Below are 26195 nucleotides of genomic sequence, written 5' to 3' on the forward strand. Positions count from 1 at the left end.
TGACACAAAAAGGTGCTTTTCTGATCAAATGGGGCGGGAGCCAGGAGAAGTGGGTTTTGTGATTTAGCCTACCACTGCTAGCACATTTTTGGCAGTGAATTAGCCGCAGCTCCCCATTTCTTGTGGGGAAGATCCACGTTGGAGCTTGCTGCTGCCTTGCTGGGGGCTCTCAGCCTCCCCATGTCACTTTTCTCTGCCTGGTGGATTTACCCTTTGTACGTTTAATTACGCCGTGGTGGGACAGGACCCTTTCAGCCCATGTTTCGCACAGTTCCCGAGGCAGCGGAGCCCTGCTTCAGAGCAGCTCCACCCTGCCACCCCACCATGTCAGAGCCCTTGGCCAGGCGGTCTGGGGCAGCACAGAGCCGGGGGCCCCACCACCAGCCCGGCCCATGGAGTACCGGGGATGGATGGGGTGAGGAGCCGCATTAGCAAGAAACAACCCAAAAAGCTTTGGGTAGGTGCAGAGCGAGAGAGGGGGTTTGGGGCTCCCGTGGGGGGGGCTCCTGAGGAGAAGTTTGGTGGGAGCTGGCCCGGGGAGTGGAGGAACAAAAGGCGATGGCTTCCCTCAAAGCCAGCCCCCAGCTCGGCCGCACAAGCGTCCGTGTCCCCCCGGGAGGCACCGGCCTGAGAAGCCGGGGAGGAAATGCGGCTGCCTGCCGGGGAGCCCGCCGCGGGGCCGCTGCCCCCGGGGGCTGCCCTGAGGCGGCGGGGCTGGCGCAGCCGCGCCGCGGGGCCGGCAGGCGGGCTGAGGGGGCGAAACGTGCCGCAGGAAGCGCTGCCTGCCCCCGAGGACGAGCCTGGGGACTCCGCTGGGGGTGCGGGGTTGTTGTCGGGTTGTTTCGGTTGTAGTGCGGTTATTAAAGGGTCGCCAGCCGGGAAAGACCCTCCCGCCCCTCAACTCTTCCCCCCGCACCGCCGAGTGACTGAAATGAGGTAAGGGGCGGCTTCAGCCCTGGGGAGCGGGGCGGCGGGCGGGGGAGGGGATGCCTCTTTCCCCCGAAAAGGGGGGTTGCTGCGGGGGGAGGCCGGCCCGGAGGGGCAGAGCTGCCGGGCACCTCCCGGGAGGACAAGGCGGGGAGCGGTAGCACCGAGGAAGCGGCGCGGGCGGGGGAGGCCGCGGCTTCCCGCCCCGGGCAGAGGGGCTGCCGCGGTTGGAAGCGGCTCTAACATGGAGGGGGAGGTAATGGAGGGAGGGCCGGCGCTGGGGGTAGGGAACCGCCCCGAGGTGGCCTGAGCGGGGCACGGCGGCAGCGGGGCGCCTGCCTCGGCCCGGCGGCGGGGGCGGAGGGGAGCCCTTCCCGCCTCCCCGCAGGGCGGAGGTGGCGGCAGCGGCGGGGGGGATCCCGCGCTCGGCTCGGCGCTGGCTCCGGCCCCCCCGGCGGGAGGTTCCCCCTCCCCGGAGGGTGAGTGCGGGATCGCCCCGCCGGAGACGAGCCCCGCGCCTCCACCCGGGGCCGTGTCCGGGGCGATGAGTAAGTGCCGAGGGCGGAGATGCTGGGGGGCCGTGTGGGAGGGGTGGTGGCAGCCCGGGGCGGGGAGGGCTGGGGGTCGCTGGGGTGATCCCGCGGCGGCCGAAGGAGGCGGCAGGCGGCCTCTCGGGGCGTTGGGGGCCGCATGAGGCTGGGCTTCCCTCGCTCGGAGGCGTCGCCTCTTCAGCGTGCCCCAAGTTAGCCTTGAAATCGCTTCAAAAGCAGCAGCGTGCCGGCTGCCTCAGAGCAGGGCACCAGGTAGCGGTACCGCCGCCGTCCAGGCTGGGTCCTCTCCAAGGGGCTGGACGAACCTCTGTGCCCATGGAGGAGGCACACCAGTAAGCGTGTGGTTGAAGGGCTGTCTTCCACGGTGGGACTTCGGTTCCTGTGGAGAAAGGGGCACTCGGTGGCTTCAGCACACCCTGACTGAGAAAGTGATGTATCCACGGGGGAGATCAAATGATTTAACGTGCCCTTCTCTTCCTCCTTTGTGACCCTGTGCAGGAGTCTGGACTACCTTGATGATTTTTCGGAGTTGAGGTAATGGCGGAAGTTGGTTGGTGGGAGACAGCTGGAGGCCCAGAGCACGGTCTGGGGGTTGCACAGCGCCTATGATCTGACCTGCAGCCTCTGCCTTCGCTGGGACCAGCAGGATGGGGAACAGTGGCTCAGCGGTGAAGGTCTGCACAGATCACCAAGGAGGCATCAACTGGCTGAGCCTGAGCCCGGATGGGCAGCGTCTGCTCACGGGTAGTGAGGATGGCACTGCACGTCTCTGGAGCACTGCCGACAGCCAGTGCCATGGCCACTTCCAAGGTACAATAGCTTCTTTTTGCCTAGTTTTTGAGTCTAAAACCTGGCAGAGGGCACACAGCATGTTTTGGTCTCTTTCAGTCACTGCAGCCTGCTGGGCAGCCAAAATCATGCTTGTTTTGTTTTGTGTTTTTTTCATTATTGGTTACAGTAATGTTAAGCAGAAGCTGTTTCAACCCAAAACAGGTTACCAGCGCTACTGAATGCGTGGATCCTTTTATCTCAGGATGTGGAACATAGCAGTTGTTTAACTTATGTCTCTTTCTGGAAGCCCTCTGTTTTACACCCTGATGAAATCTGGACCTTTTTTCTTTTTCTCTTTTCTTTTCTTTTCTTTTCTTTTCTTTTCTTTTCTTTTCTTTTCTTTTCTTTTCTTTTCTTTTCTTTTCTTTTCTTTTCTTTTCTTTTCTTTTCTTTTCTTTTCTTTTCTTTTCTTTTCTTTTCTTTTCTTTTCTTTTTCTTTTCTTTTCTTTTCTTTTCTTTTCTTTTCTTTTCTTTTCTTTTCTTTTCTTTTCTTTTCATCATCTCATTTTCCAGACAATCTTTATTTAGAACCTCTTGAGTCAGAAGTCTGAGAAGAAACCTTACTAAATAGGCTATTTTTCCCCCCACATTTGACACACAGAAATGTTAATTGCTGGGCTTTCTAATTTTAAATTGATTTTGCATTTTAAACAAAATTTATTATTCTTAGACTAGCATCTCAATAATTAAAAAGAAAAGAAAAACTCTGTAGAAAGTACAGTCATGCAGGAGTCAGATGTGGACTAAAGATGTTTGTATTCTCACTCCCTCATATTCTTTTCTCTTAATACAGGAAAAAAAAAGCTCTTAAATTTGGAATTTCTGATCCTTTTTTCTTCTAAAGAATAAATCACATTGCTGTGATTTTGTTGTTTGTTTGTTTTCTTGCTTGTTTTTAACTATAGAGTATTGTCTTTTTACCCACATCCTGCCATGGTTCTAGCTCCTGGAAAACTCACTGCATTTGCTTTAGGCTTAGAAATCCCTTTAAACCACTGATTAACTTTTAACTAGAAAGAGAAAGATATTGGATACTATTCAGAATCTGGCCTATGTACTGCTAGTGTTTGGGGTAAACTCTAAAGAAGGTTGGCTAGATGGTTTGTGAACTGTCAGTCTAATCAGATAATTGTATGTATTTTATATTTATGCATGCACACAGTTGTGTAAATTTGTATTGTACAAGCTATAATTACTGATAAACCTGTATCTATAACACAGCTTTCACCACAGCATAACCAACAGACTTCTGTGGTGGCTGCTTTTGACCAGCCCAGCACCAGACCTTGTCTGCCACAGGGGGTTTTGGCATCCTTGGTGTGGCTTGAGTATTATTGAAGGTTAAAATCTGACTGATAGACTTTGGTGCAGTAACCAAGCTGCTTTTTTGATCTTCTCAGAGCAGGATTACCTGATGGTGTGACAAAAATCCCGGTGGTTGAAACCTGTCCCATTTAAGCTGCTTTGCAAAAGGTTTTCACAAAAATGTGAGGATGGGTATAGTTTTGCTTATAGCCCTGGTGATCTGTTTAATTTTTGGCATCTGGTGAATTTGCTTAAGAGGAAACAAGATGTGTGTTTGTAACATGGATTCTGGTTCGCTTTTGAACTACAGCAAGGCTTTTTGAACTACAGGAGTTGTAGTCAAATCTGTTTTTTGCAGTGAAACAAAGTGTTTTACTGGGCAGTCTGTTTTCCCTCAGTTTTTTTCCCCATCTCTTTATTCTACAACATGATTCTGTTTTTCTAATATCTTTGTCTGTCCGTCTGTCTCTCTTTAATCACATTTGTCCTTCTTATATTTTTTCTTTTCTCCTCAAAGAATAGTGTTATTTAAATCACAGTAGGGCCCACCAGCTTCAACCAAAGTCTGGGGCTCTCTTGTGATAGTTACTTAAGAGGAAACAGTTCTCATCTTGAAAGCTTCCAGTCTAAATAATTAAAACAGAAGGGTGCAAGATAATGCTATCCCAATGATTAGAGAGATGACAACAATTTCACACAAGAGATCTTGGGCAAAGCTGGGACTTGAATCCTAAGGTGATTTTTAAATGTGGTGCATTTAATGATACAATAGAAAAATGGCACATCTTGCTAAGCAAGAACAAAAGCTTAAGGTTGTTAATATTGATTCCTCTTCGCTAGCATTACCCTGTTTTTCAGTGTGAAATTAAAAGAGTAGCAGTTGTGTCTATTTTTATTGTAACTGTAGAATCCTAACATACTCTGAATACTGTATAAATAATTGTGCTCTTATTCTTTCCTTCTTTCTGTGTCATTTCCTTAAAGGTATACTGATCTTTTGAAAATTGTGGGGTTTATTCATGTTATTACTCATAATGGGGAAAGTATTAGCTAACTTGTTACCAGATATGTTTTTTTGTTTGTGTTTCATTCTGCTTGGACAATGAAACTAAACTTGCTAGTAAGCCTCATGTCACTTCCTTTTTTCATAGTTTCATGCTTTAATTTAGGGCTGTTTGTGTCCTGACAATCAGTGGGCTGGGTCGAAATGCAGCCTTTTTTTCCTGACTTCAGAAGAAGGAAGAAAAGCATTTCTTTATTAAAAGAATAAGCCAATTTTTTACTGGTTTTAAACTTCAGTAGTCTGAGTTTTATTATACTGATGTTAATTTAGCTCATTATGTTTTTATAATACTGTTCGATCTACCTGATTGGTGGAACTGTACTGTTTTACTCTTTCACTTATTCCTTATATCAATGAAGCAGAGTTTTCTGCTGTTAATTAAAAATGTTGTGTTTTATATGAATCCTTAAATGTGAAGAACATGGAGGTGCATTTAAAACTAGAGTTTCAGTCTGTTTGTTTGTGTTATTTTTCTTTTAGTTAAGGTGAAGAGCTCGACTAATCTGTCCTGCTCGCGTGCACAGTGATTGAATTGATTTCCTTTGTTATTCCTAGGACATGAAAGTTACATCACCTTTTGCCACTTAGAAAATGAGGCTGCCTTCACGTGTAGCGCAGATCATACCATTCGAAAGTGGGATGTGATGACAGGTCAGTGCCTGGCCATTTACCGAGGACACACATCAATTGTTAACAGGTTGGTTCTGTGGAGTTCTTCCCTTGTGTTCCTGTAATCTATTATCACATATATTGTCATTTTACTGCAATTCTCCATTACTACACCAATAAAATGGGTTGTGTAAACCTTTGAGTTCATGCTACATGTGTTCTGTGCTGTAATGATTAGTTTTCCTAGCAACAGTGCTGACACATCCATAGACAGCAGATAGGAGAGAAATGAAAGGCACACAGCAGGGGAATTGAATCCCAGGCTAGGAATGAAATTCCAGAAGAAAGTATTCAATTGATAACAGATGCTTCTGATAAATAGATTTAAAAACATCACGTCAAGCCTTTGTGTCAGTAAGAGGGATAAAGTCAGGGCTTTTTCTGGAATTACTATTCCTGTTTGTGCAAATGAAGTTTAATATTAAACTGATTGTGCGTGACTGATTGGCCTGTCAATGTGAAGTGCCTCTTAATAGTTGGACTGGATTTAATTAATGACAAATAGAACAGTCAGAGATTGGTATTCTTTTCTTACTTTTTTTTTTTTGGTAGGTGGGTGGGTTTTTTGTTCCTTACTAAACTCAAAACACATACAATATGTAGCTAGATTCTGTAAATAGTTAGGAAGGCTGGCTCTGTCTGTATTTTGGCACTGGCCTGATTTTTGCTTGAATCAGCGAATGGGAAATGTGTTCCCTATTCATATGACTTTGTTGCCAGTTTGAAAGGTTCCAAAGGAGCAACTCATCTGACAAAGATGACAGGTTCTGATGTTCCCCATCTCGGGTTTGGAAGTATGAACTGTAGAGATTTTTCTGTTGTTACATGTTTGTGCAGCTACTACTCATTATTTTGGAGGCCCAGTAAGCTGAATTCTTGAGCTGTAATCTCTGATTTGCTCTTCAGTTATGTAATAAGTGGGGTGCTCTTGCTCTACCTTTTTTGAGATCCTGGGCTAAGTGACATTAGGTGTATATTTTTTTCTTGCACTCTCTCTATTTGATGAGGGAAAGATGATTATCTTTTCACACTGTCAGTTACAGTTCAGGTTCCTGGAATTTTTTTTGTTGTTGTTATTTTAATTCCAAGCTATTTTCATAGGTCAATTTATAAATAATTATTTGTAAAGAAATACTAATAAATAATTATCAAGAATGAGGTTTTTTTTTTAAAAAAAACCCACAACAAACTCTTAGCTAGTATATGTAACTTATGAAAAGTACATAATAGTGCTGCTGGAAAAGATTTTTGAAAAACACAAATGCCCAAAGTTACAATGCTGTAGTGTAAAAATGTCTGCATCAATATATCTGAATAAGGGTTCCCAATTTTAAAAGTAGAAACAGGGAAGTGTTTGTTTTTTTCTAAAAAAAGAACAAACCAACAAAAAAGTTCATAAATAATGTGTATTAAACAGTGACGCTGAATTGGGGTTATATATGTTGTGTTCACGCTACTGTTTCTAACTTCAGAGTGCTTGGCATTGAAATTGTGACAAAAAATGGTTATGTAAAAATAATGATACTGTTCATACACACAGACTTTATTTTTTGCAGGATCCTGGTTGCCAAAGACTATCTCTTTAGTGGCTCCTATGACAGGACGGCCCGCTGTTGGAGTGTGGACAAGGAGAAACAAATCCAGGAATTCCGGGGCCATCGGAACTGTGTCCTGACTCTAGCTCACTATTCCTCCAGGGATGTTCTTGAAGAAGAGGAGGAGGAAGAGGAGGAGGAGGAGAAAGTGAGCAGAGACCTCCTGGTGACAGGTAGCACAGACTGCACTGTTAAGGTCTGGTGGGTGTCCAGTGGGCGCTGTTACCAGACTCTGCTGGGACACACTGGGGCTGTCTTATGCCTTATACTTGACGCACCAAACAGGGAGCTGTTTTCTGGCAGCACGGATTATACCATTCGAACGTGGAATATTGTCACTGGTGAGCAGCTGAAAGTGTTCAAAGAGCATCAAGGATCAGTAATTTGCCTAGAGGTAAGAACAGAGGCGGCTTCAAGAGCTGTTTGTAGGAGGTATCCATATCCTAACTTGTGTGGGTCTCAGTTGTTCTTTCATTCATAAAGAAGCTCTTCTGAGGCAGGTTATAAATGGTAACCTTAAACATTCATGTAATAACAAAATAATAGTACTCTGTGGTCATGAGACGAATCCTTTTTCCCTTAAACAGTTTCTGGTATCCTCTTGGCTTCTAGTGGCTATCCTGGTCTAAATTCTAGCTCAGTATCTATTTAAATCCTCCTAGGTCTTGAAACTCATTAGTAGGTTTTCTGGGAGGACTGTTCATCTGAGTAGGATTGTGTACACAGGATCACCAGACTTTGAAGAAAAATAACCTGAGCAAGTAAACAGACACAGGGTCAGATAACTTAAAAAAGGGAGGGAAAAAAATTTCAGAGTAAACCAGATAACTTAGAAAAAAACTCCAAAAAACCAAAACCCAATCCAAAAGTGTGGGCAAAAGATAATGGGAAAGCATAAAGCTGAAAGAAATCCTGCTTTAAAAACCACACAGGCATAATTTGAGGAAAGAAAGGGAGAAAGAGATGGCCAAGACAAGAAAACGGGCAAGGAAAATGGAAAAGAGAAGTAGAGCATGGGGGAGAGAAATCAGGAAATGATGAAGGAGAGAGGAGAAAAAATGTAATGTGACCTGAAAAACAATACCCTGTTTTTCTGTTTGCAGTTATTTTTCTGGTGAATGCTGCCAGGTTTGTTAATGTTGCAGAGAAGAGAAGAGAAGGAGGTTAGGCAGCTGAAGGAAAAGGGGAACTATCGCATAAGCACTTGTCCTATACACTCCATTATCCACCAGAAAATACTACTGGTATATTTAAAGAAGGTATATGATGGTCTGTAACTTAGTTTCAGGTCAGCAAACCTTAAATGTTTATAACTGTATGTGTCTGACCAAAGTTAATGACAATAGTTTTTCTCACTACTCTCCTTGTTTGTGTTTGTCATCCATAAGTGCTTTCCCTTTACAGAGGCTACAGTATGTATCTTTAATAGCTGTTTAATAAATGTTGCCTTTGTTTCTAAAGAAGGTAGTCACAGCTGCCACTAGCAGACTAAAAATCCGATAGTACTGAAGGAATTCTATTTTCCTTCAGTTTTAGAAAGGAAAAAAACCCACACAAAATCATGTTGCCCTGGAGTAATGTTTGTCTTACTTGGGTAAATTCTCAGTGTTAAAGCTTGTTTTTATGATATTGTGGTAATGTATTTTGAGGATGCTCAAGTAAATCTGTTGCTGTTCTTAGTGTGACGCTATGTTTTGCTGTTTAATTGTAACCCTTCTCCAAGGCACAGATTGGCAACAACAGAACTTGCTTTAATTTAATTGGGTTCTTGCTAAAATTGTTACACAAAACTGGCTTGACCCTCTCCCAGAAGCCTAGGAAATTCAATTACACTCTTTGAATGCTCAAGAATGGGCGATGCTTCTCCACTTGTGAGCACAGCGTTAAACAATGGTTTTAAACAAACAGAACTTCTTGTAGGGGAGAACAAAAGCAAAACCAATACATCTATTTGGAAAACCTGAACAATTCAAAGTACACAAGGCTGCTGCTGCCAAGACTGTGTTGGCAACAGTCCTGGCCAAATCTTCTTCTAGCTGTGAGTAACTGGTAGCCCCTCACTTCTCTCATCACCAGTTGATGTTTGAGGCCAGAAGAGTCCAGCTGAGGTACATGCTGCCCCCACAGAGAGCATTTCGTTTCTAGGCTTCTAAAACTTATCCCAGCTTAAGCAGTCGCTGTACTGCTGTTGAATAGCTTTAGGCTGTCGATCTTTCCTAATTCCTCCCTCTTCCTTACTGGGTTCAACACTAGCCCTTCTGTTCCACTTGGCTGCCTCTCAGCACAGCCCACATGGTATTTTCATTCTTTTAGAAAGGGGTCAATCACCAGAATCCATACAAAGATGTTACAACAGAAGGGAAACTTCCTGAATAGAGGTGTTTATCTTTTTATAATTTTTCTTTTCTTCTCAAAAAGCTCTTGGAGCCTTTATTGCCTCGGGCTTCTTAGTGACAGTGTTGCGATCTGTGGCAGTGAGTTGGGATAGTATTTTTCAAACTGTGGGTCAGGAAGGGCTTGGAGGTAGTTGTGAGTTGCTCGCAGTAGCCAGCAGACAGTTTTAATTGTTGACAATAGTTCATTTTCTTCAGGGCAGAAGTGAGCTGCTAATTACACCAGATTTTCACTCCCCTGTCCTGGAGGAACTGAGTTGGTACCGGCAATTAAAGGTAGTTACCTGTTCTCTGGGTGGTATCATGCTTTTGTTGAGAGAATAAAGGGAAAAAAATAAAGACTTTTTTTCATTTTATTTATTCATATAAAGATCCCTAAGGGAGGGTGACCTTTCAAAAAGTTTGAGAAATGCTCAGTGTGATCTCTCATCCTGGACACAGATCAGGAAAAATGTGGATATTGAGACCATATTTTCCCCAACTTTAAAAAGCACCGTTATTAACGGGAATGCCCCAGGATGTTCTAAACTGTTGCAAATTAGGTCTGGACTGTTCCAGTCATCTCCCATTACTTTCCAGTAAATACCAATAGCGTCGCTGTAGCAGTGAATGGAAATTCCTGGAGCTTCTTGAAGGAGCCTTTCTGGGTAGGTATACATAAAGCACACCCATGTTTTCCACCTTGCTTCCTGCGGTGCTGGCATATGAAAAGCAGAGGGATGATGCCACAGGCGTGTTTGGATTTTGAATGTTCCTCCATTGCTCTAAGATCCTTTAGGTGGTGTTGCCAGTTAGCATAAGTTAGAGGAGCCTGAAAGCAACTCTAATCTAGCATGGCAGATTGGAAAGTGTTGGCGAGCTCTTAGCTTTCCCTTTTCCCCTGTCCTTGGTGGTCCTGGACAGCGGAGTGAAAAGGGTGAGCTGCTCAGATATTCCCCAGGGCTTGTCCTGCTGTCCTGGGGTCAGTCTGAAGGTGATTTACCAGCTGAACTGACTGCATGTGATCTACTGTCAAAGTAGTCCTGCCGCAGGTACCAGTTTATTCTAACGCCACTGTTCTCTTCCTTCCACTGTCTAAATTAGATTGACAAAAGTTTTGGCAGGAGACTTTCTATCTGCAGTGGGAATCGTGTGCATGCTAGGTGCTTTGGCAGCCTCCACTACTTCACTCTCATAGTCAGGCAAGGTAACTAGCAGTGGAGCAGCCAGAACTCTTCACTCTCTTTCTCCTGCAGTGCATTGATAGCTTGGCAGGCAAGGGACAGCAGCTGTTTTGAGTGCTCCCTCTTCATATGAGAGCCAATGATGAGATTTTATAGGAAGCGATGGGAAGAAGCAAGGGTGGGCTGAGTGTAATCACACAGCTCATGCTGGTTCTTCCACTTAAAAATTTCAAGCCTGGCTGAAGACCAGTATTTGCAATTAATAATCAAACACGTATTTTCATTAACGTGACTGCCTGCAATAGGCTGAATAACCCTGACTTAAATATTTACTTGTGTATGTTTTTCTAAATATCTCCAAAGTAGCTTTGCAAACTGTTCACAAGGATTGCTTTGTCCTTTGCTGATTGTTCTGCCTCTGAGTATTTATCAAAATTGTGCTGCCAAAAGCTGGCAGAGAGAAATGATCCAGCTTGGAATTTAGCTTGGATCCTATAGCAAACATTCTTGCAAGAAAACTCCTTTCTTGCAAAAGGAGTTTTAAATGAACATGAGTGGGCAAGGAGTTGCTTCTGGCTTTTCTGCAAAAGATCCTTTGTTGGGACCATACCCCTTTGTTGCTTTTTAAAGCTGACTAGAAGCAAAGAATGCTTTGAACAAAGCCGTCGCCTGAACTCCCTTTATACTCTTAACTGTTGTGGTCACGGGGACAGAATTTTTTTCTTGTCACACCAATTAAATTAAGTGCACATATTTTTTGTAATTTGTATTTGTTGCATAATTCTTCAGAGGATGAAGATGTGAATTAGAGGACTAGGAATGTGTACAACACCTGTAGAAAAGAAATGTTTCTAGAACCATTACATTGCACTGCAGTAAAAAAGTTGAAAAACGTTCTCTAACAGCCAGACCAGAGAGCTCATTCTAGATGGATTCTCAGGAAAAAAAACAATTTCTTGCCCACAGGGAGTTCGTTAGCTCATTAAAATGAATGTGGTTTGAACAGGATCCTGAAAGTCTAACTCGGCTGAAGGCTTACATAGTTGTAACTTGAGATTGGTCCAAGTTGGTGATTTTTAATTTAGAAGTGGCTGTGAACAGAAGACCCAGCTAGCAGATTGTAGGAATACTGACCCCCATGTGAAGAGTAAGCTAGTAATGGGATATGTGGTTGCTGATGTGAACTCATCATGAAGTTCCTGGGAGCCAGTCTGACCTTCAGAAAGAGGATGTGTCCAAATCTGTTTGGAGACCCAATTGCCTCTCCTTGGATGAGGGTTAAATTGTTTCTTATAGCAAAGGTTAATTGGGAGAACAAAGTCCATTCCTATAAGGTTGAGCTGCTAAACAGCTCTTCTGCAGATATTTTTGGCATTCATACAGGTAGAAATTTTCTTAAGCTGCTGCATATATTCCGTTCAGCCAAGCCTATGGAGCAGTAGGGTTGTGATTGTCTTGAGAGACCAACGCTAGATGTGATTGTTTTTTTTATTCAAACTGTGGTGTGTCTGGGGGTTACAGCCAAGGTCAAGGTTGCATAAAACCAGCATTTTTTCATAGTGAAACCTGTAACTACTTCAGCGTTTACAACCTGTATTTTGCTACTGCTGTTACTTTGCTACTTACAAGCAAGTCTGACTGAACTTTTTCATGGAATAATAAATCTCCAGTACTTTGGCCTGAGGATTAAGACAAATTTGCTCCATTCACGTGTCTCAGTGTTTCATCTGGTTCAAAGCAAAGTCCCTCAGAGTAAGGAGAAAAATTAACAGTCCAGAATTACAGATATCAATGCAGTGATTTTTTTGCTGTCTGGCTGAGGCTTTAGAACTGGGCATCTGACCATCATCAGGTTTTTAATTCTTTTGAAGCTACTTGGGTTTGAAATGTCCACTCAGCTCGTTAGTATCTGAGCTGCAGATCTGTTCTGTGTTTTCTGCTCTGCTACGGGTGTCCTTGCCTTGCCATGCTTTTCCTTGTCAGGAGCTTTGTTGGGCAGTTAGCCAATGAACGAAGCACTCAAAAGCCAGCCAAGGGAAATACAACTTTGAAAATATCACTGCTTCTCCAGGCAGTTGCAGATTACAATATGTAACTGTTTCTACTGATCATTTTTAAACCAAGAGTTGACAGACTTGAGTATATCTGGAAAAATCTGTTGAGTGAAATTTTACATTTTTCCTTCAAAATCATAAGAAAATTAAATTTTTTAGTAAGAATAGGACTGGGACCTAGGGAATTGGGTAATAGTTTGGAGACATTGGGCTAGAAAAGCCCAGTACTTATGGATCTGTGGACTTAGCCTACAAGTATTTGCTGAAAATGACTGCACCTGGATGCCCATACACAAAAATGGGTGGCAGTCTTGGCAGCAGGGAGGCTTAGCTCCCACCAAAGCTGCAGAATGAGCTTGCATTTTGGAGAAGAAGTCAGTATACTTTGTCCAGCTCCTGAGAGGGGACAGATCTGATGAGCCTAATGTGTCAGTGGGGATGTTTTACCCAAGGAACAGCAACTGTGTTTAACTCAAGGAACAGCAACATATTGTTTTGCCTAGTAGTCTAACAGAACTGTCAGATCTGGATTAAATAGCCTCTGCAGGCTGAGGAGATTTGAACCCATTTGGAGAGTCCCATAACCGCTGGATAGGAGAAGCCAAGCTGGTGTAAGAAGGTTAGCAAGAGTCCTAGAGGGAGAGCCAGCAGAAGTTGACCTAACTAGAAATCAGTGCTTTGGGGACCTGTCTGGAAGCGGGCAGGGGATCTGTATTACAGTCTCTTTTTCTTGGGCTTTTTAGATAATTTTCAATACAGTCATGACTTAAGAAAAATGATTACAGGACCCAAGGACCTGTGCTGCTGGCTGACCCTAAGACCTCCACTGCTTCCACATCAAAGGTGGCTTGTGCCCAGCCAGCATGAGGGCATTTGCATGATGTGTCCAACCTTGGTGAGTTAGAGCCAAGGCTGCCATGTCTTCATTGTTGAGGCATAGCCACACCCTTTGGATGCAAACGCTGAAAGAAGGCTCTGGAGTAAAAATACCAATTTGACAGGGGTCAGATTGAATTGGTGCCTCTGTCTTGTGCTTCTCAGACAGAATCCCCTCTGGTTTTCATATACTCTCTTGACCAGTTTCAGGGATACTGTGCACTGTTGCTTGTCACAACTGCCCTGAAGCATGTAATGCTTCCTGTGTGTTGTAGAAAGGGACAGTTGCAGCCTGGATCAGCCTCCCAAATCAGGGCTGCACTCTGGGATTTGGGCAGTCAAAAGTTAGGATGCTATAAATTTTGAGTCCTTTTTTGGAGGGACTTCAGTTGCATTATATCACGGTTCCCTATCTATAAAGTAGGGAAGGTATTTATTTTATGTTACACAGAGTGTGGGGCCTGGGGGAACAGTATGTGATGATGATTATTATTTTGATTAAATATAGATATCTGAAGTGTTGTAGCTGAGGGTGGAGTTGAAAACTAGACCTATCTTTAGTCAAGTGAAGGAGGAGTAATCTCACCTAGATTGATATAGATGGCTCCAACTGAGAAGGCTGTCCTTGTTGGGGGGGAGAAATAGCGAGTTTTAAGGTGTGATCTGTTCAGACACCTGCTTCAGGATGAGATGAATCGTGCCCTAGACTGCAGTGACTACAAGGAGACTTATATTAGATGTAGATATCTGCATCAATTTAGATGAGATAATGCCTGCATCATATCACTAAAGGTAGACCTGATTTGCAGCTTCAACCTGAGCTGATAGCTCTTGATGGCTCTCTCCACTAATAGCTATTTCGTGCTCTGTGTTTTAAAAATACCATGGAAATGAGAGGCTGTGTGACAGTCAGAGCCTGTACTGGCTTTTGCTGTTGGCTGTGCTGCAGGCTTAGTCTGTGGCATCCGGTAGATTAAGCTGTTAGTATTTGTCTCCATGCATGGCTGAGAATCCTTTGCTACTGTGCTCACCTGCTTAAACTGGTGAGGGGGAGGAAGGTGCATAAAAGTACATCATGCAGCAGCCTGGGTAGCACAGAGGCTTTGAATTTAATGAAGGTGTTTGGTGTGTCAGCCAACTCTCCAGATCTCTGACTGGGCATCGGAAGCTTTTATTGCTCTTATGATCCTGGTACTATAAATTACCTGAGTAAGCCCACATCATTTAACACATTTTTATATCTAGCAAATTAGCAAATCTAGGCAAGTCGCAGCTTTTCTGTTTCACTTCAGCATTTATACACCCACCTAAATGTAGAAATGAAGCAGTGTAACGTAATGTACCGTTAAGGCAGAGTGACATTTACCTGCAGGAGGTTATAACTTAGTGTTTTCCCTTGTTCAGTGGGGGGGTTGATGCTGCTAGCAAGATGTCTGAAAAAGAAATGCAATGACTTGGCCAAGAACAATGCAGCAGGATCTCAACTCAAAGCAACCTCTTCCATTTAGCAGGTGCAATGTGACAATGCTCTTCATGCCCATTGAGGTTGAGCCTGAAAATTAAAAGTCAGGTTACTTTCCTCAGGCTAACTATATAGCTCTCAGTTTTTGTTAGTGCTGCTGGTCATTCCTTCTCTTTCCTCACTGAGATGTAGTTTTAATGCCATTGCTAAACCAGCTTAAAAGTAGTAGGATGCGACACTTGAAAGTACCGCTGGCTTTTAACAGTGGTATGTGTTTTACAAGCTCCTGACGTTTAGCTATGAAAACTGTCCCATGGGCCAAGTTCTGCTGGTAGGAAGTGTGGCATGCACTGCTGCAACTGGGCTGGTGGGAGCTGCGGCCAGTGATCATCTTGGTCTGCCTGCATACATTTCTTACATGGGTTAGCATAGTCCCATCAGTGTAGTGCTTTGTATCCTAAAATACCTTCTGTTTCATGTTCTTGTAACACAGTGCAAATGTTCTTTTGCGCAAAACTCACTTATGATGCCTTTTGGGAATGGGGTGATTCCTTTTGGGAATGGGGGTGGAGGTGGGAAAGCGTGAAAAACATTTAAACCTTACAGATACAGAGTGTGCAAAGAGTGGAGGCTGAGGGTTTATAATAATCTAAGGTGGTGGAAGAACCAGACCCTTAAAAGTGACCTAAGAGCAAGACCCATGTCAAGTCGATTTGTCATTTGTTCTGCAGTTGGTTTCCTGGAGACATATGAGGACCGTAAGGGGTTAGTGCTCTGCTGGTCACTTGAGCCTTTGGATCTGTGTGTCTAGAGGGGAAACGTGGTATTATTAGTCTTTATGCAAATTCTGTTTCTTTGGGGGGAATCAGGGTTCTCCCTCCTGCCTCTCCGTCCTTCTGATACAGAGATTGCTGCGAGTCCACGAAACTTACCTCAAACTACAGCCCGTGGATTGCTGTGAGAGCGTGCAATGACTGCCTGCCTTCATTACACTGCCTTCAGAAGGCAGGTGTCGGGCCAGTTCTCTGCTTGGAGGAGTGTGCAATCAGAGCTGTACGTAATGATGGCTGTTAAAACCTCTGGTTTGTTTTCGTTAGATGGGCATGGAATGCAAGATTTTTCTTTGCACTCCTGGAGGGTTTCCCTGCTGAGCTGCCAGGCGATAGTTTGTTACTGTGTACTGGCTAGTTTTATAGTCTTGCACAGGTCAGTTACTTTGTCTCTGTCTCGGTTTCCCACCTGCAATCCTTCCCTCTGCCATTCTCTGTCGTGTCTGTGTGGGATAGAAACCAACCTCCACCACTAGTGAGTTCACACAGTGTGCAGGATAACTACTGTAGTGAGGCACCGTTCTTTGGGATTTATAAGCTCTAAACACAGAGCAGAACACAATCTGATTGAAGATGTTTAGAAACCCGTGTAAGGATAATTATTTAATCATTTGATAACACAGTCTAAAAAGACTTGTGGAAATGCAGATACAAAACAGTTTCAAGGAAGAGTTAGTGTTTCCAAATATTGACCTTGTGCAGAGTGATCATGTTAAACCTTGGTTTATGTTGCATAGGATTTTATTTTTAATTTACTTTTTTTGTTACTCGAAATTGTTCTGAAATTTTTGTTGTAATTAAGACAATCTGGTAAGAGCTCTTGTCAAATATGCTTTGCAGAAACTACACTGCAGGGGTTTTTTTGAGGCTGTATTAATGTAACTAATTATGGAAGTAGGGTTAGCATTCTTAAGCTCACTGAAGTCCTGCCTGCTTGCACCAGCAGATGGGCTCAGTTTTTTATCTTCTGAAATGTGGGACCTGTTTTTAAGGCCCAGAAGAAGGCTCAATGGGAGATGCGATCGTGAAGAATGCAAGGTTGGTTTTGCTCACCATCCCTCTGTTTCAAAGTGTAGTTGTTGCTCTTTGTAACAGGCTGTTGAGTCTGAAACCGTGACTTTGGATGAGTCACTTCAGTGCAGTTCTCTCACGAACGTGCCTGAGAGACTATTGCTGATGTTTTTTTCTCTTCCCTTCAGCTAGTGAATCGGCACTTGTATTCAGGAAGTGCGGACAGGACAGTGAAGTGCTGGTTAGTAGACACTGGGGAGCGAATCCAAACGTACAAGGCTCACAAACACAGCGTTAGCACTTTGAAATACCACGCTGGGATCTGTAAGTTGCCTTTCCTATGTTCAGCAATCCCCTGTCTCCTTTTTGATGTTTGTCTTTGATCAAAGATTGTTAATAGAGAACACTGTAATTTTGAAGGCTTGTGAAATTGTCACTTTTTTCAACTCCAGCATGTTTATGTTCAGTATCAAGCTTCGCTGCTCTACTCCATGTGGGAAGCTTAGATCTTCCTTCCATTTTCCACCTCCCTCTTCTGGCAAATGAAGAGGCAGTTGCTTTATTTCTGTTACCAAGGGAAGTGGCTTAAATCCTGAGCTGTCTGTGGGTTGTTTGTATAGCCGTGGTTTAACCTCGCTAGTCTGATGTCTGTCAGTCTGCTTCTGCTGCATACTCGGGGACAGCAAATGCTGCTGCTGGATATGCAGCCCTGTGCCTGCCTCTGCTACCTTGTAGGTACTGTGTAATGGACTGTCCTAAACCAGAATCACATCTCAGATGCTCACTGCTTCTTTCTAACAGTTAGGCTTCCTGTTCAGACTCTGACCATCTCCTAGACTCATTTTCCACAGGTTCTTTTCCCTTTATCTGTCGTCTTTCATGTATTTGTTCCCCAAACCACGTTTCTGCAGTAGCCAAGCATTGCTTGCCTTACTAGTGCTCAGGACTCGGTTCCCCTATTTTCAGTACTCCTGTTAATAGTGGTATCTGTACCTAACTGTCTGTTGTTGACATAACAGTATATTCTGACCATGAAACCTCCCTCTTTAAATCCCTCTCTTGGCTGACTTTCCTTCTGCACATCATCTATCCATTTCTGGGTTTGGGTTGCAAGGCTGCACCTCTGTTTTTATCAGCCTGAACCTCTCTATGTGGTCTGGTCTTATCCTGCCACTGATGTCTGACCTGATGTGCCTTCATTTCCTTCCCAAACAAGTACTTCTCTCCTTCAGGTTAAGCGGGATGGCAATGCCTGTCTTAAGCTAATCTAGAAATTTGCAACGCTTTCCTGATTTCGATTTCTGTACTTCAGCTATGAAGTGAACATGTAACACCAAATGAATGGTTGCTATTTGGGCCTTGATAGCTCTTTTGGCAGATCATCAGTGTGATGGTGATAAACAGCTGACAAATGCAAGATGGTACACATTAGAAGAGAGTCGTACCTGCGCAGGCAGATTACAGTTTAATGGCAGCTGTCTAGCACCATGGTTGACATGGCTGACTGACCACATTTACTGACCCAGTAGCTGAATGGATTTCTTAATTATGTTTGGAATCGTAACGTGTAAGATAAGACGCCCATAAGAAGATTTTGATTTTAATCAGGAAGCCTTTTTTTTGGTGTTCTTTTCAGCATCAGACCCACAGCACTACTTTTCTCCATTTAAAAAGTTAATAATAATTTATGGTTAATTTCAGCTCTCCTCACCTATATTGCAGAACTACCCCACTCTTCCCTACCTGCAGGTTATAATTCCTACTGATTTCAGCTTTTGCAGTTGGCTAGAAGGCTGAAATGGAAGGGGAAAGGGTATGAGCTTACGCTGCACCCCAAAGTTATTATTGCTCAAAGATGCAGACAGGTAGGGCAGGGGAAATGAACCAGAAATTTTAATCCAGGATGAACACTGGCAAACAAAATACTGATTATTTTGTGTGTGTGTGTGTTTTCCCCCTTTTAATTATAAAGATAGATACCAAACAAAACATTGAATTCATCAAGACTACTCAAAGGCTAGGATAACTGTGCTAAGCTGATGTTGGCCTGATCCAGTGAGGAATCTTCATGTCTGGGTGGGAGATGGGGAGACTGTCTCCTTCATTAATGAGACCTCCAGAGCTGCATCTTTTCAGTTGATCCTGCTTTTCATGCAACCAGTATAGACTTGACCAGACTCTCTAAAACCATCATAAAGAAAGTTTAGGCTCAAACAAAAGTTTCATTATCTGATGCCACCCCCATCAGCGCTGCAGCTTTCTCTCTCTTCTCCCTCATCCTACCACCCTGTCCCTGCCATATACGTACATTATTTTTTCTATAACACTCTTTTTTTTCTTAAAATGCAGGCAATATTGCTGCATTTAGTCAGACCTGCGAAGAACATCCTGATAGTGTGATAGAAGTGTTCACAGAGTTATTTAAGACCTCATTTTAAATCAAATGCAAAAATACTGGAAGTGTCAAACAGGGAGAATTGAATTGTTCCACTTGAAGGGTAGAAAAAATGTCATGGAAAAATATTAGGGACTTGTTCGAATTTAATTTTGACACATTTTAGTTCTTGAAAGAGGAAATTTCCCCTTTAAAAAGAATTTATATACTATGATTGCTTGCATTATTGTAATACCTTGTAATTCTAATTGAAACAAAGCTATTACATACTGTGTAAAATAAGTGATCAAAGACATGTTCACTGGAGAGCAGAGAGTTCTGAATGTTGGAGCCAGTGTAGCTTAAAATTCTAGCTGTTCACCTGGGGCAGATCAGCACTGTGTGCCCATTCTCTGTCTTTCAAAGATGTGGAGAAAATACTTCAATATAAATTATGTTTGTTATGGTTTATGTCACATTTGCACCAACCCAAGAACATGGAAAGAATCTCAGGTGAGAAGTGGGAACTTTCTGTTAGCAGGCAACAGAATTAAGATCTATCTGATCAGTACCCAAAGGGTCATTGCCCCAAAGACTTTATGGTCTAAATAAGAAAATACAGTAGAAGAATGAGAGGAAAAATATATGTGTTTCCCAAATGGCTTTATATTGTACAGGGAGTCCTGACAGAACTGAGAACTATGCTTTAAATCATCAGAATGTGTTTCTAGTGGCTTTCCTCAGTCTGCTTGTGTAATTAATAGCATGGGGAACATTAAAGCTGGTTCTCGATCTAATTTACTTAATATTATGTTGGTTATTTCTCTCCTACAGTATGTGCACAGTCATTTAAGATTTAACACGGTTTATATTTTTTCATGTTGCAAAAACTCCAAGGGAACATTTAAAACCTGTTCTCCCGCCCAAGACTCTATGAAATTTAAGTAAAAAATAAAAATGAATTGTTGATTTTTTTTTTTGTTGTTGTCTGTTTGTTTCACAGGTGGTGTATATATAAGCATATATTTAAATGCTAAATCTGGGTTAGATCAACAGCTCTCCTTTGAAACTCAGAGGTGCAAAAAGACTTCCTAAATCTAGAGTGACAGTTCAAAAGACATAAAGGATGTCTGTCAAAAGCAAAATCCTGATAGCGATAGCTTAAGTAAGCTGACAGCTGCATAGTGAAAACAGCTCTTAATTGGTTCCTACTCTCTGCATGGGTGTAATAGTATTAAGTGATTTCCATTCACTGGAAAAAAAATCTGTACCCTGTTCCCTGCTTTACATCATTGTTACTCATTTGGAGAATGGGACGCAATGCTTTTTCAGGATTGTGTTGGCAATTGAATTTATAGTGGCCCACATAAAATGACATTGATTTTTCACATCCAGATGTTTCTTGAAGGTGTACCCAGGAAGTACCCAGCCTCCTGCTGTTTAATTTGAAGTTGAAAAGCTGACAGCAGTAGGTAGCCTGTTCTCTCATCTCTTGTAGTCCTGAATTTACTGCCGTGATAATTTCTTCACCTCTCTTGAGGAATCCAGTGCCTGACTTCTCCCAAAAGATAAGGAATCTGGTGTTTTCAGGCACTTCAGTGTTGTAAAAATCTTTCCATGCTAGTGGCTTTTGCAAAGACATGAAATGCAGGGAGCAGTGAATATATTGCTTTTTGCAGTTCTGAAATATTTATCTCTAGATAAACTTGAGGAGTTTGGGTTAAGTGAAGGAAAGTGAGTGTTTATGAAGACAGTTTGTAACCCTTAAAGCACACAGATGTGCTCCTTTTTGGGCAGATTGCTAAGTATAAAATGGAAATATTCAACACTGCCTTACAGTTTCCAGATGCAGCAGTTCTGGGGATCTGATGTGAAGATCCTGAAGTGTTGAGAAATTCTTCTTCGAACATGTTAAGATACCCTAAGGAAACCTGATGAACAGCCAAAATCCCTGGTCATGCTTAATTTACTTAGCCCCCCCCACCCCCCTTGTAGCACATGTACAATATAGCACGTAGAATACAAGAGCTATAGCCAAACCCCTCAAATAATTCTCTCCCATACTGAAATAGAGGTTATAGCCTGGGCCTTGAATCACTTAAAGGCTCTGCTGCTTGCAAAGATCCTAAGCTACAGGATTTAGCTGAAGAAATCTACCACGCTGAAAGAATTTATAAAGCTTCTTTGTAAAGCAGCCTACACATGCCACTCGCCTCTGAGGACAGAAGATTTAACTGTGGTATTTCAACAGAGATGGCCATACCTATTGATAGTAAGCTTATGGTTGAAAATGGGGGGGGGGGGGGTATGTTTTAATGAAGCTAAGGCCAAATTCATATTATTAGTATGAGAGGTGGTAACGCTGTTACTGTGGTTTGCAGCTCCACTGTACAGACGCTTCTGCTGCTTGATGCAGCAGCAGAAGTGATGAAGATACTGTAGTACTGAATGGAGACGTGGAAATAACTATGGTAAAACAAACGGAAGGCTTAGTGGAAATCTGTACAACCAGACTTGAGATAAATTGCTTGCTTAGAATTATTGAAGCATGTTTAGGCAGGGAAATACATGTGGAAGAGAAGAGGAGAAATAGATATTTGAAGTGTGTGTGGAGTGAAATGCTGATGTATGTAGGAACTTCAGGCTTAAGGCAGTTTAGTGTTTTGAAAAACACGAATGAAAACAAGCATGCTGGGGTCAGCAAAATGAAAATGATCTGAACTTGCTACAACTGAGAAGAGAATCTAGCCTAAAAATGATGTCATGCTCCTTTGTGAACTAATTTTAGGTATGTTTTTAACTCACATGAACTGACCTTATGTGGCTGCTCACATCTGGCCATGTGCTGTGTTGTGTGGTTGCGTTGCAGTGTTCACAGGAAGTGGCGATGCCTGTGCAAGAGCTTTCAATTCCAAGAGCGGTGTCCTGCAGAAGATCTTTCGAGGGCACAAGTTCATCATCAACTGCATCCAGGTCAGGAAGGGGTTTCTTTGCTGGGATTTCTCACTTCTGATTGCTCCCTCATTTGTTTTATGGGAATTGGTGTGGCTAGCTGTTCTGTGTGTCTTGGGTTGGATGTTGTTCTAGGGTAAGATGAAAAGTAACAGACTTGAATATTCCTTTTTTAATTTTAGACAAACTCGATAATAATAAGTGAAACCACAGAACAAGTCCCCAGAGACAGTCCTATGTCTGGGATTGGAGGTTTTTCAGGTCAGGTTAGGCAAGCAACCATAAGAAATGAGACAGATGTAACATCCTGTGTAGGGGCAGGGAATGGACTCTGACCTCATGAGGCCCCTTCCAGTAGAAGACACTGATGATAAGTGCTCGCAATGTTCTAGGTGGAAAAGAAGTTTCTGCCTTATCCAAGCAGAATAGTATACAGCATTATACCCCTAACCCCCGGGCATGGCATCCCTCGACAGTCTAGCAACTGCTTACCATCCTTTCTGATCTTAGTGACAAGCTAGTGGTGATTTCCATGTGCTACCCTATATATAAACATTTATATAAAATATTGCTGTCAGGATCTATTTTTCTGAAGGTATAAAGATGACAAAGAAGCTCCGTATTGATGTCTGACCCACATCCTACTGGACAAATGGAAGAGCTTCTGCCGCTGCCTTAAAATTTTTCTAAAAGTTAATTAAGTCCCTGAAAAGTTGCTTGCCTATTGTCTAGGCTGAAGTGATACTGGTGTTTAAAAGTTAAAAGGGGAGGAATTGGTAATCCTTGGTGGCAATGCAAAGACCACTATCATGCAAGGAATCCTGGGGGGAAAGTTTGAATCTTTGGATGCTGTGGATGCTGTGGATGAATCTTTGGATGCTGTGGAAAGTTTGAATCTTTGGATGCTGAATCTTTGGATGCTGAATCCAGTGAATCTTTGCGTGATAACTGATATAATCACTCTGTGCAGCTCTTCAGTATTGACAAGACCAAAGCTTGGCTTTCTATTTTTTTTGTAATTTCTTTTCCAAGTGTACAGGGCAAAAAAATCCTGGGAAGAGTGAGGACTGAGAAGTGGCGACCTTAATATGATCTTAAGTGAGGGACGGATGAGGGATGAGGGGGCTGTGGTTGTGTGGTGCTTCATGCTGATGAAAGCCAGACTGCTGGTGGGATGCTCGCCATCATGGCCTGCTGCTGGAGACTGCAAGCGCCTGTGACAGACAGACTGACACAGGAAGGGGAAGATGATCAGGACCGACAGCTTACTTCTAGGGTGGGGTGAGGACAATGGGAAACATTACCAACAGCAGCAAACGTTTCATTAAGGAAATGAAACTAGAGGGCAGAATCAAGGTTAAATTACTGCAGGTTTGGAAGAACAACAAATTTTGAAGGAGGAATTGCACCGATAACTTACTGCAAAGGAAGAAGGGACGTGAGAAGGAAAGCATTCCTGAACACCCCACTGCCCACTGATGCTGATTTTGGTGCTGCCTCAAGCTTCATCTTCAAAACCAGCAGTCTGAACCCAGCACAGAAATTCCCAGCTACAGCCTACTCTGATATTGAGTTTAGTTTTCCCATTGCTTTTCTAGTGGGTTTAGGTTATAAATAACTCTTGCTGTTTATATTTTATGGCTCTGTGAAGTGGCTGAGAAATGAGTCCTGACTTGGTAATGTCTCATCCCACTTCAGCAGCTTTTGTGATAATTTATACTGGCTCTTGCAATGAGCTATCAGGCCCTAAGTGTTAGGCTCAAGCTGTGTTTGCTCTGATTTTTTGACAGTTTGATTGTGCCTATTCCGAGCTGTACAGCTTGGTATTAAATGTGACCCTGTTGTTCCAGATCCACAACGAGTTGCTCTACACAGCTTCCCATGACGGCACACTAAGGGTTTGGGACATCCGGGGAATATGCAAGAGAAATAAGCGGCGTTTGAAGAAGGAGAGGTCTGCCCAGGGCAGGAGCTCTCAGAAGGGAAGTCTGTCTCGTCTCTTCAACAACAAAGTCGGCTGTATGGTACAGCAAGAAAATGGGGAACACGAGGCTGTTGAACTAATGTGACTGTCCAGAACAGAACAGACTTTCCATCAGTGACCAAAGCTGAACCTTCTGTTTTCTGCACCACTGTGTCCATGTAAACCAGAACTTGGAAAGAGATGGGAAATGGCTTTGCTTGAACCTCTTTTTCAGGAGCCAGGATTCTCTGTGACTGCCAGATGGACTCAAGTCAGATATTGTCGCTGCAGATGACAGTCAGCTCAGCAGTACTGGGGTCAGGAGGGACTGCAGTGTGGTTCAGGTGACGTACCTCTGTGCGTGAGTGTGTGTGTGCAATTAAGAACTTCACTTACAACTGCTTGTTTTCAATTCCCTCTGGCACACAGGTGTTGCACACTTCTACCTGGCTAGTATCTAATGAGAAATATTTTCTCCTGTTCCTGTTGCCCACTCACATGCCCTCTGTTTGGCCAAATGTAGAAATGAAAGGTGCCCTGCAGGACGACTACAAATTCAATTTTCACAGCTGACCTTTGGGTCAGTTTTTTGCTGATTAGACCAACTAAGGCAGGATGGTATGGCTCAGCAGAAGGAGTTTAAAGCAGACTGGACAACTCTCTGGGAAGTTGGGAGTAGTAGGACAGAAATTAATTCAAAATTTTTTTTTTTTTTTTTTTTACAAAACATAAGCTAGAGAACAAGCTAAACCTCAGACCTTTTGTACCAAGGTCAGCTGTTTGCCAAGGCACAGCAGTTGTCTTCCTCCCAACAACCTAGCGCATTCTTTTTTTACCTTTTATGATCTCACACTTCACGAAGGAAGCATCAATGGCCTCACGTGTGTCTTCTGTGTGCTGTGAGGGGTGTATGCTTCCAGCCGCCCGCTTACCCCCAGGCACAGTTCCCCAGATGGGAAGCTCCTGATGGGCTCCTTGGAAGGGCCTCGTCTCGGCAGGGCAGGAGTTGGAAGCTGTTCATTAGGCCCGAGGTCTACAGCGGTGACTGCACCACCTCCGGGCAGCCTGGCCCACTGCTTGACTGTCCTCACACGGGAAGGGTTTTCCTTAGATCCACTGGGAACATCGAATTGTGTTTTTTTCAGGGGAGAGGAGAATGAAATGGGAAGATTTATTGGGTGCTCTAGATTTGTTGCCTTTCCTCCTTAGGAGGCCATGTCTGGCCTTGCTTTGCTAGGGTGTTAGTAGCAGCGGATAAGCAGTCAAGCTCAAGAGAAGTTCTCCCGGTCTTTTTCCAGGTTCATCCCTCTCTGATAACCACTGAGCCATGAATAAACAAGGGTTCTTATATTTTTCTATTTGCAGATATAACTCTTTGTAGAACCAGTACAAAAATATCTAACCACATGTTTTTATTTTTATGGCTTTATTTATTCTGCACTACAGCAAGATAAAAATGCTGTAATCCTTTTTTAGAATGGACTAATAAACATGTGGCATCTACAGACAACTGACTGTCTAGTTTCTATTTTCTTGTCATTTAGAGGGGATGTGGCTGCCTGCAGCTGCACAGCAGTTAAGAATGGACAGAATATGGAAAAAAAACCCAAACAAACATATAGTTTTGGAAAAATTTCTTGCCTTTCCCTCATGGCTGGGGCTGGAGTCAGGCTGTCCTGCCTCCCACCAGCCACCAGAGCTTAGTTTCCTGACTGGACAGAGGGACCAGCCACCAACCAAAGCCCAGTCTTAAGGGAAAGCGTGGACAATGAAGGGCCACATGTGCTAGCTCAGCACTTGCCATGGTGGCACCGAAGACCCCTACTCTGAAACCATAACACCGCATCCTGAAACCATAACACTGCATCACTGTCATCACTGCTATGTCCTGCTTGCCTCTCCTGCTGAGCTGCTTTGTTAGCTCTTACCTGGCAGGTTTCCCCAGCTCATAGGAAACAGCATTTTAATTATGTTAAATGCCTACCAAGAGAGACTAATTTGGGAGGTCATCTGCATAGTGTAGACTTAACTCCACAGTAAACCTCTCTGTCCCGTCATCATAGCTCAGTACTAGCCCTGTGGGAAATGTTTATGAGCTGGTGGCTCTTGGTTGCTGGGGTGACAGCTTGCTATGCAGCTTATTTTATTTGTATTTTGCTTATGAGGTCAATGCTAA

At 43.3% G+C, this 26195-nt stretch overlaps 1 protein-coding gene across 7 annotated transcripts; it reads left to right on the plus strand.

The window, feature by feature from the left end:
* Window positions 1-782: 782 nt before the first annotated feature.
* Window positions 783-25511, plus strand: WDR86 (WD repeat domain 86). 7 transcript variants are annotated; one of them, XM_072854753.1, is made up of 8 exons: window positions 783-936; window positions 1977-2012; window positions 2122-2288; window positions 5233-5374; window positions 6903-7335; window positions 16919-17054; window positions 21974-22077; window positions 23907-25511. In XM_072854753.1, the coding sequence occupies exons 1-8, from the start codon at window positions 932-934 to the stop codon at window positions 24123-24125; spliced, it is 1242 nt and encodes a 413-aa protein (XP_072710854.1). In that variant the 5' UTR covers window positions 783-931; the 3' UTR covers window positions 24126-25511. The 7 variants fall into 7 exon arrangements, with proteins under 7 accessions (XP_072710854.1, XP_072710861.1, XP_072710858.1 ...); XM_072854760.1 differs by lacking the exon at window positions 783-936 and adding an exon at window positions 1063-1183 and having other exon boundaries at window positions 2100-2288; XM_072854757.1 differs by lacking the exon at window positions 783-936 and adding an exon at window positions 1066-1183 and having other exon boundaries at window positions 1977-2288.
* The last annotated feature ends 684 nt before the right edge of the window (window positions 25512-26195 follow it).

Source organism: Ciconia boyciana, chromosome 2 (assembly GCF_034638445.1).
Source record: "Ciconia boyciana chromosome 2, ASM3463844v1, whole genome shotgun sequence".
NCBI lineage: Eukaryota > Metazoa > Chordata > Aves > Ciconiiformes > Ciconiidae > Ciconia > Ciconia boyciana.

Excerpts from the sequence above, each read along its gene's own strand:
- WDR86 (XM_072854753.1), top strand. Across the intron at positions 5,375-6,902 it reads CACACATCAATTGTTAACAG|GATCCTGGTTGCCAAAGACT; the intron begins GTTGGTTCTGTG and ends TATTTTTTGCAG. Across the intron at positions 17,055-21,973 it reads GAAATACCACGCTGGGATCT|TGTTCACAGGAAGTGGCGAT; the intron begins GTAAGTTGCCTT and ends GTTGCGTTGCAG.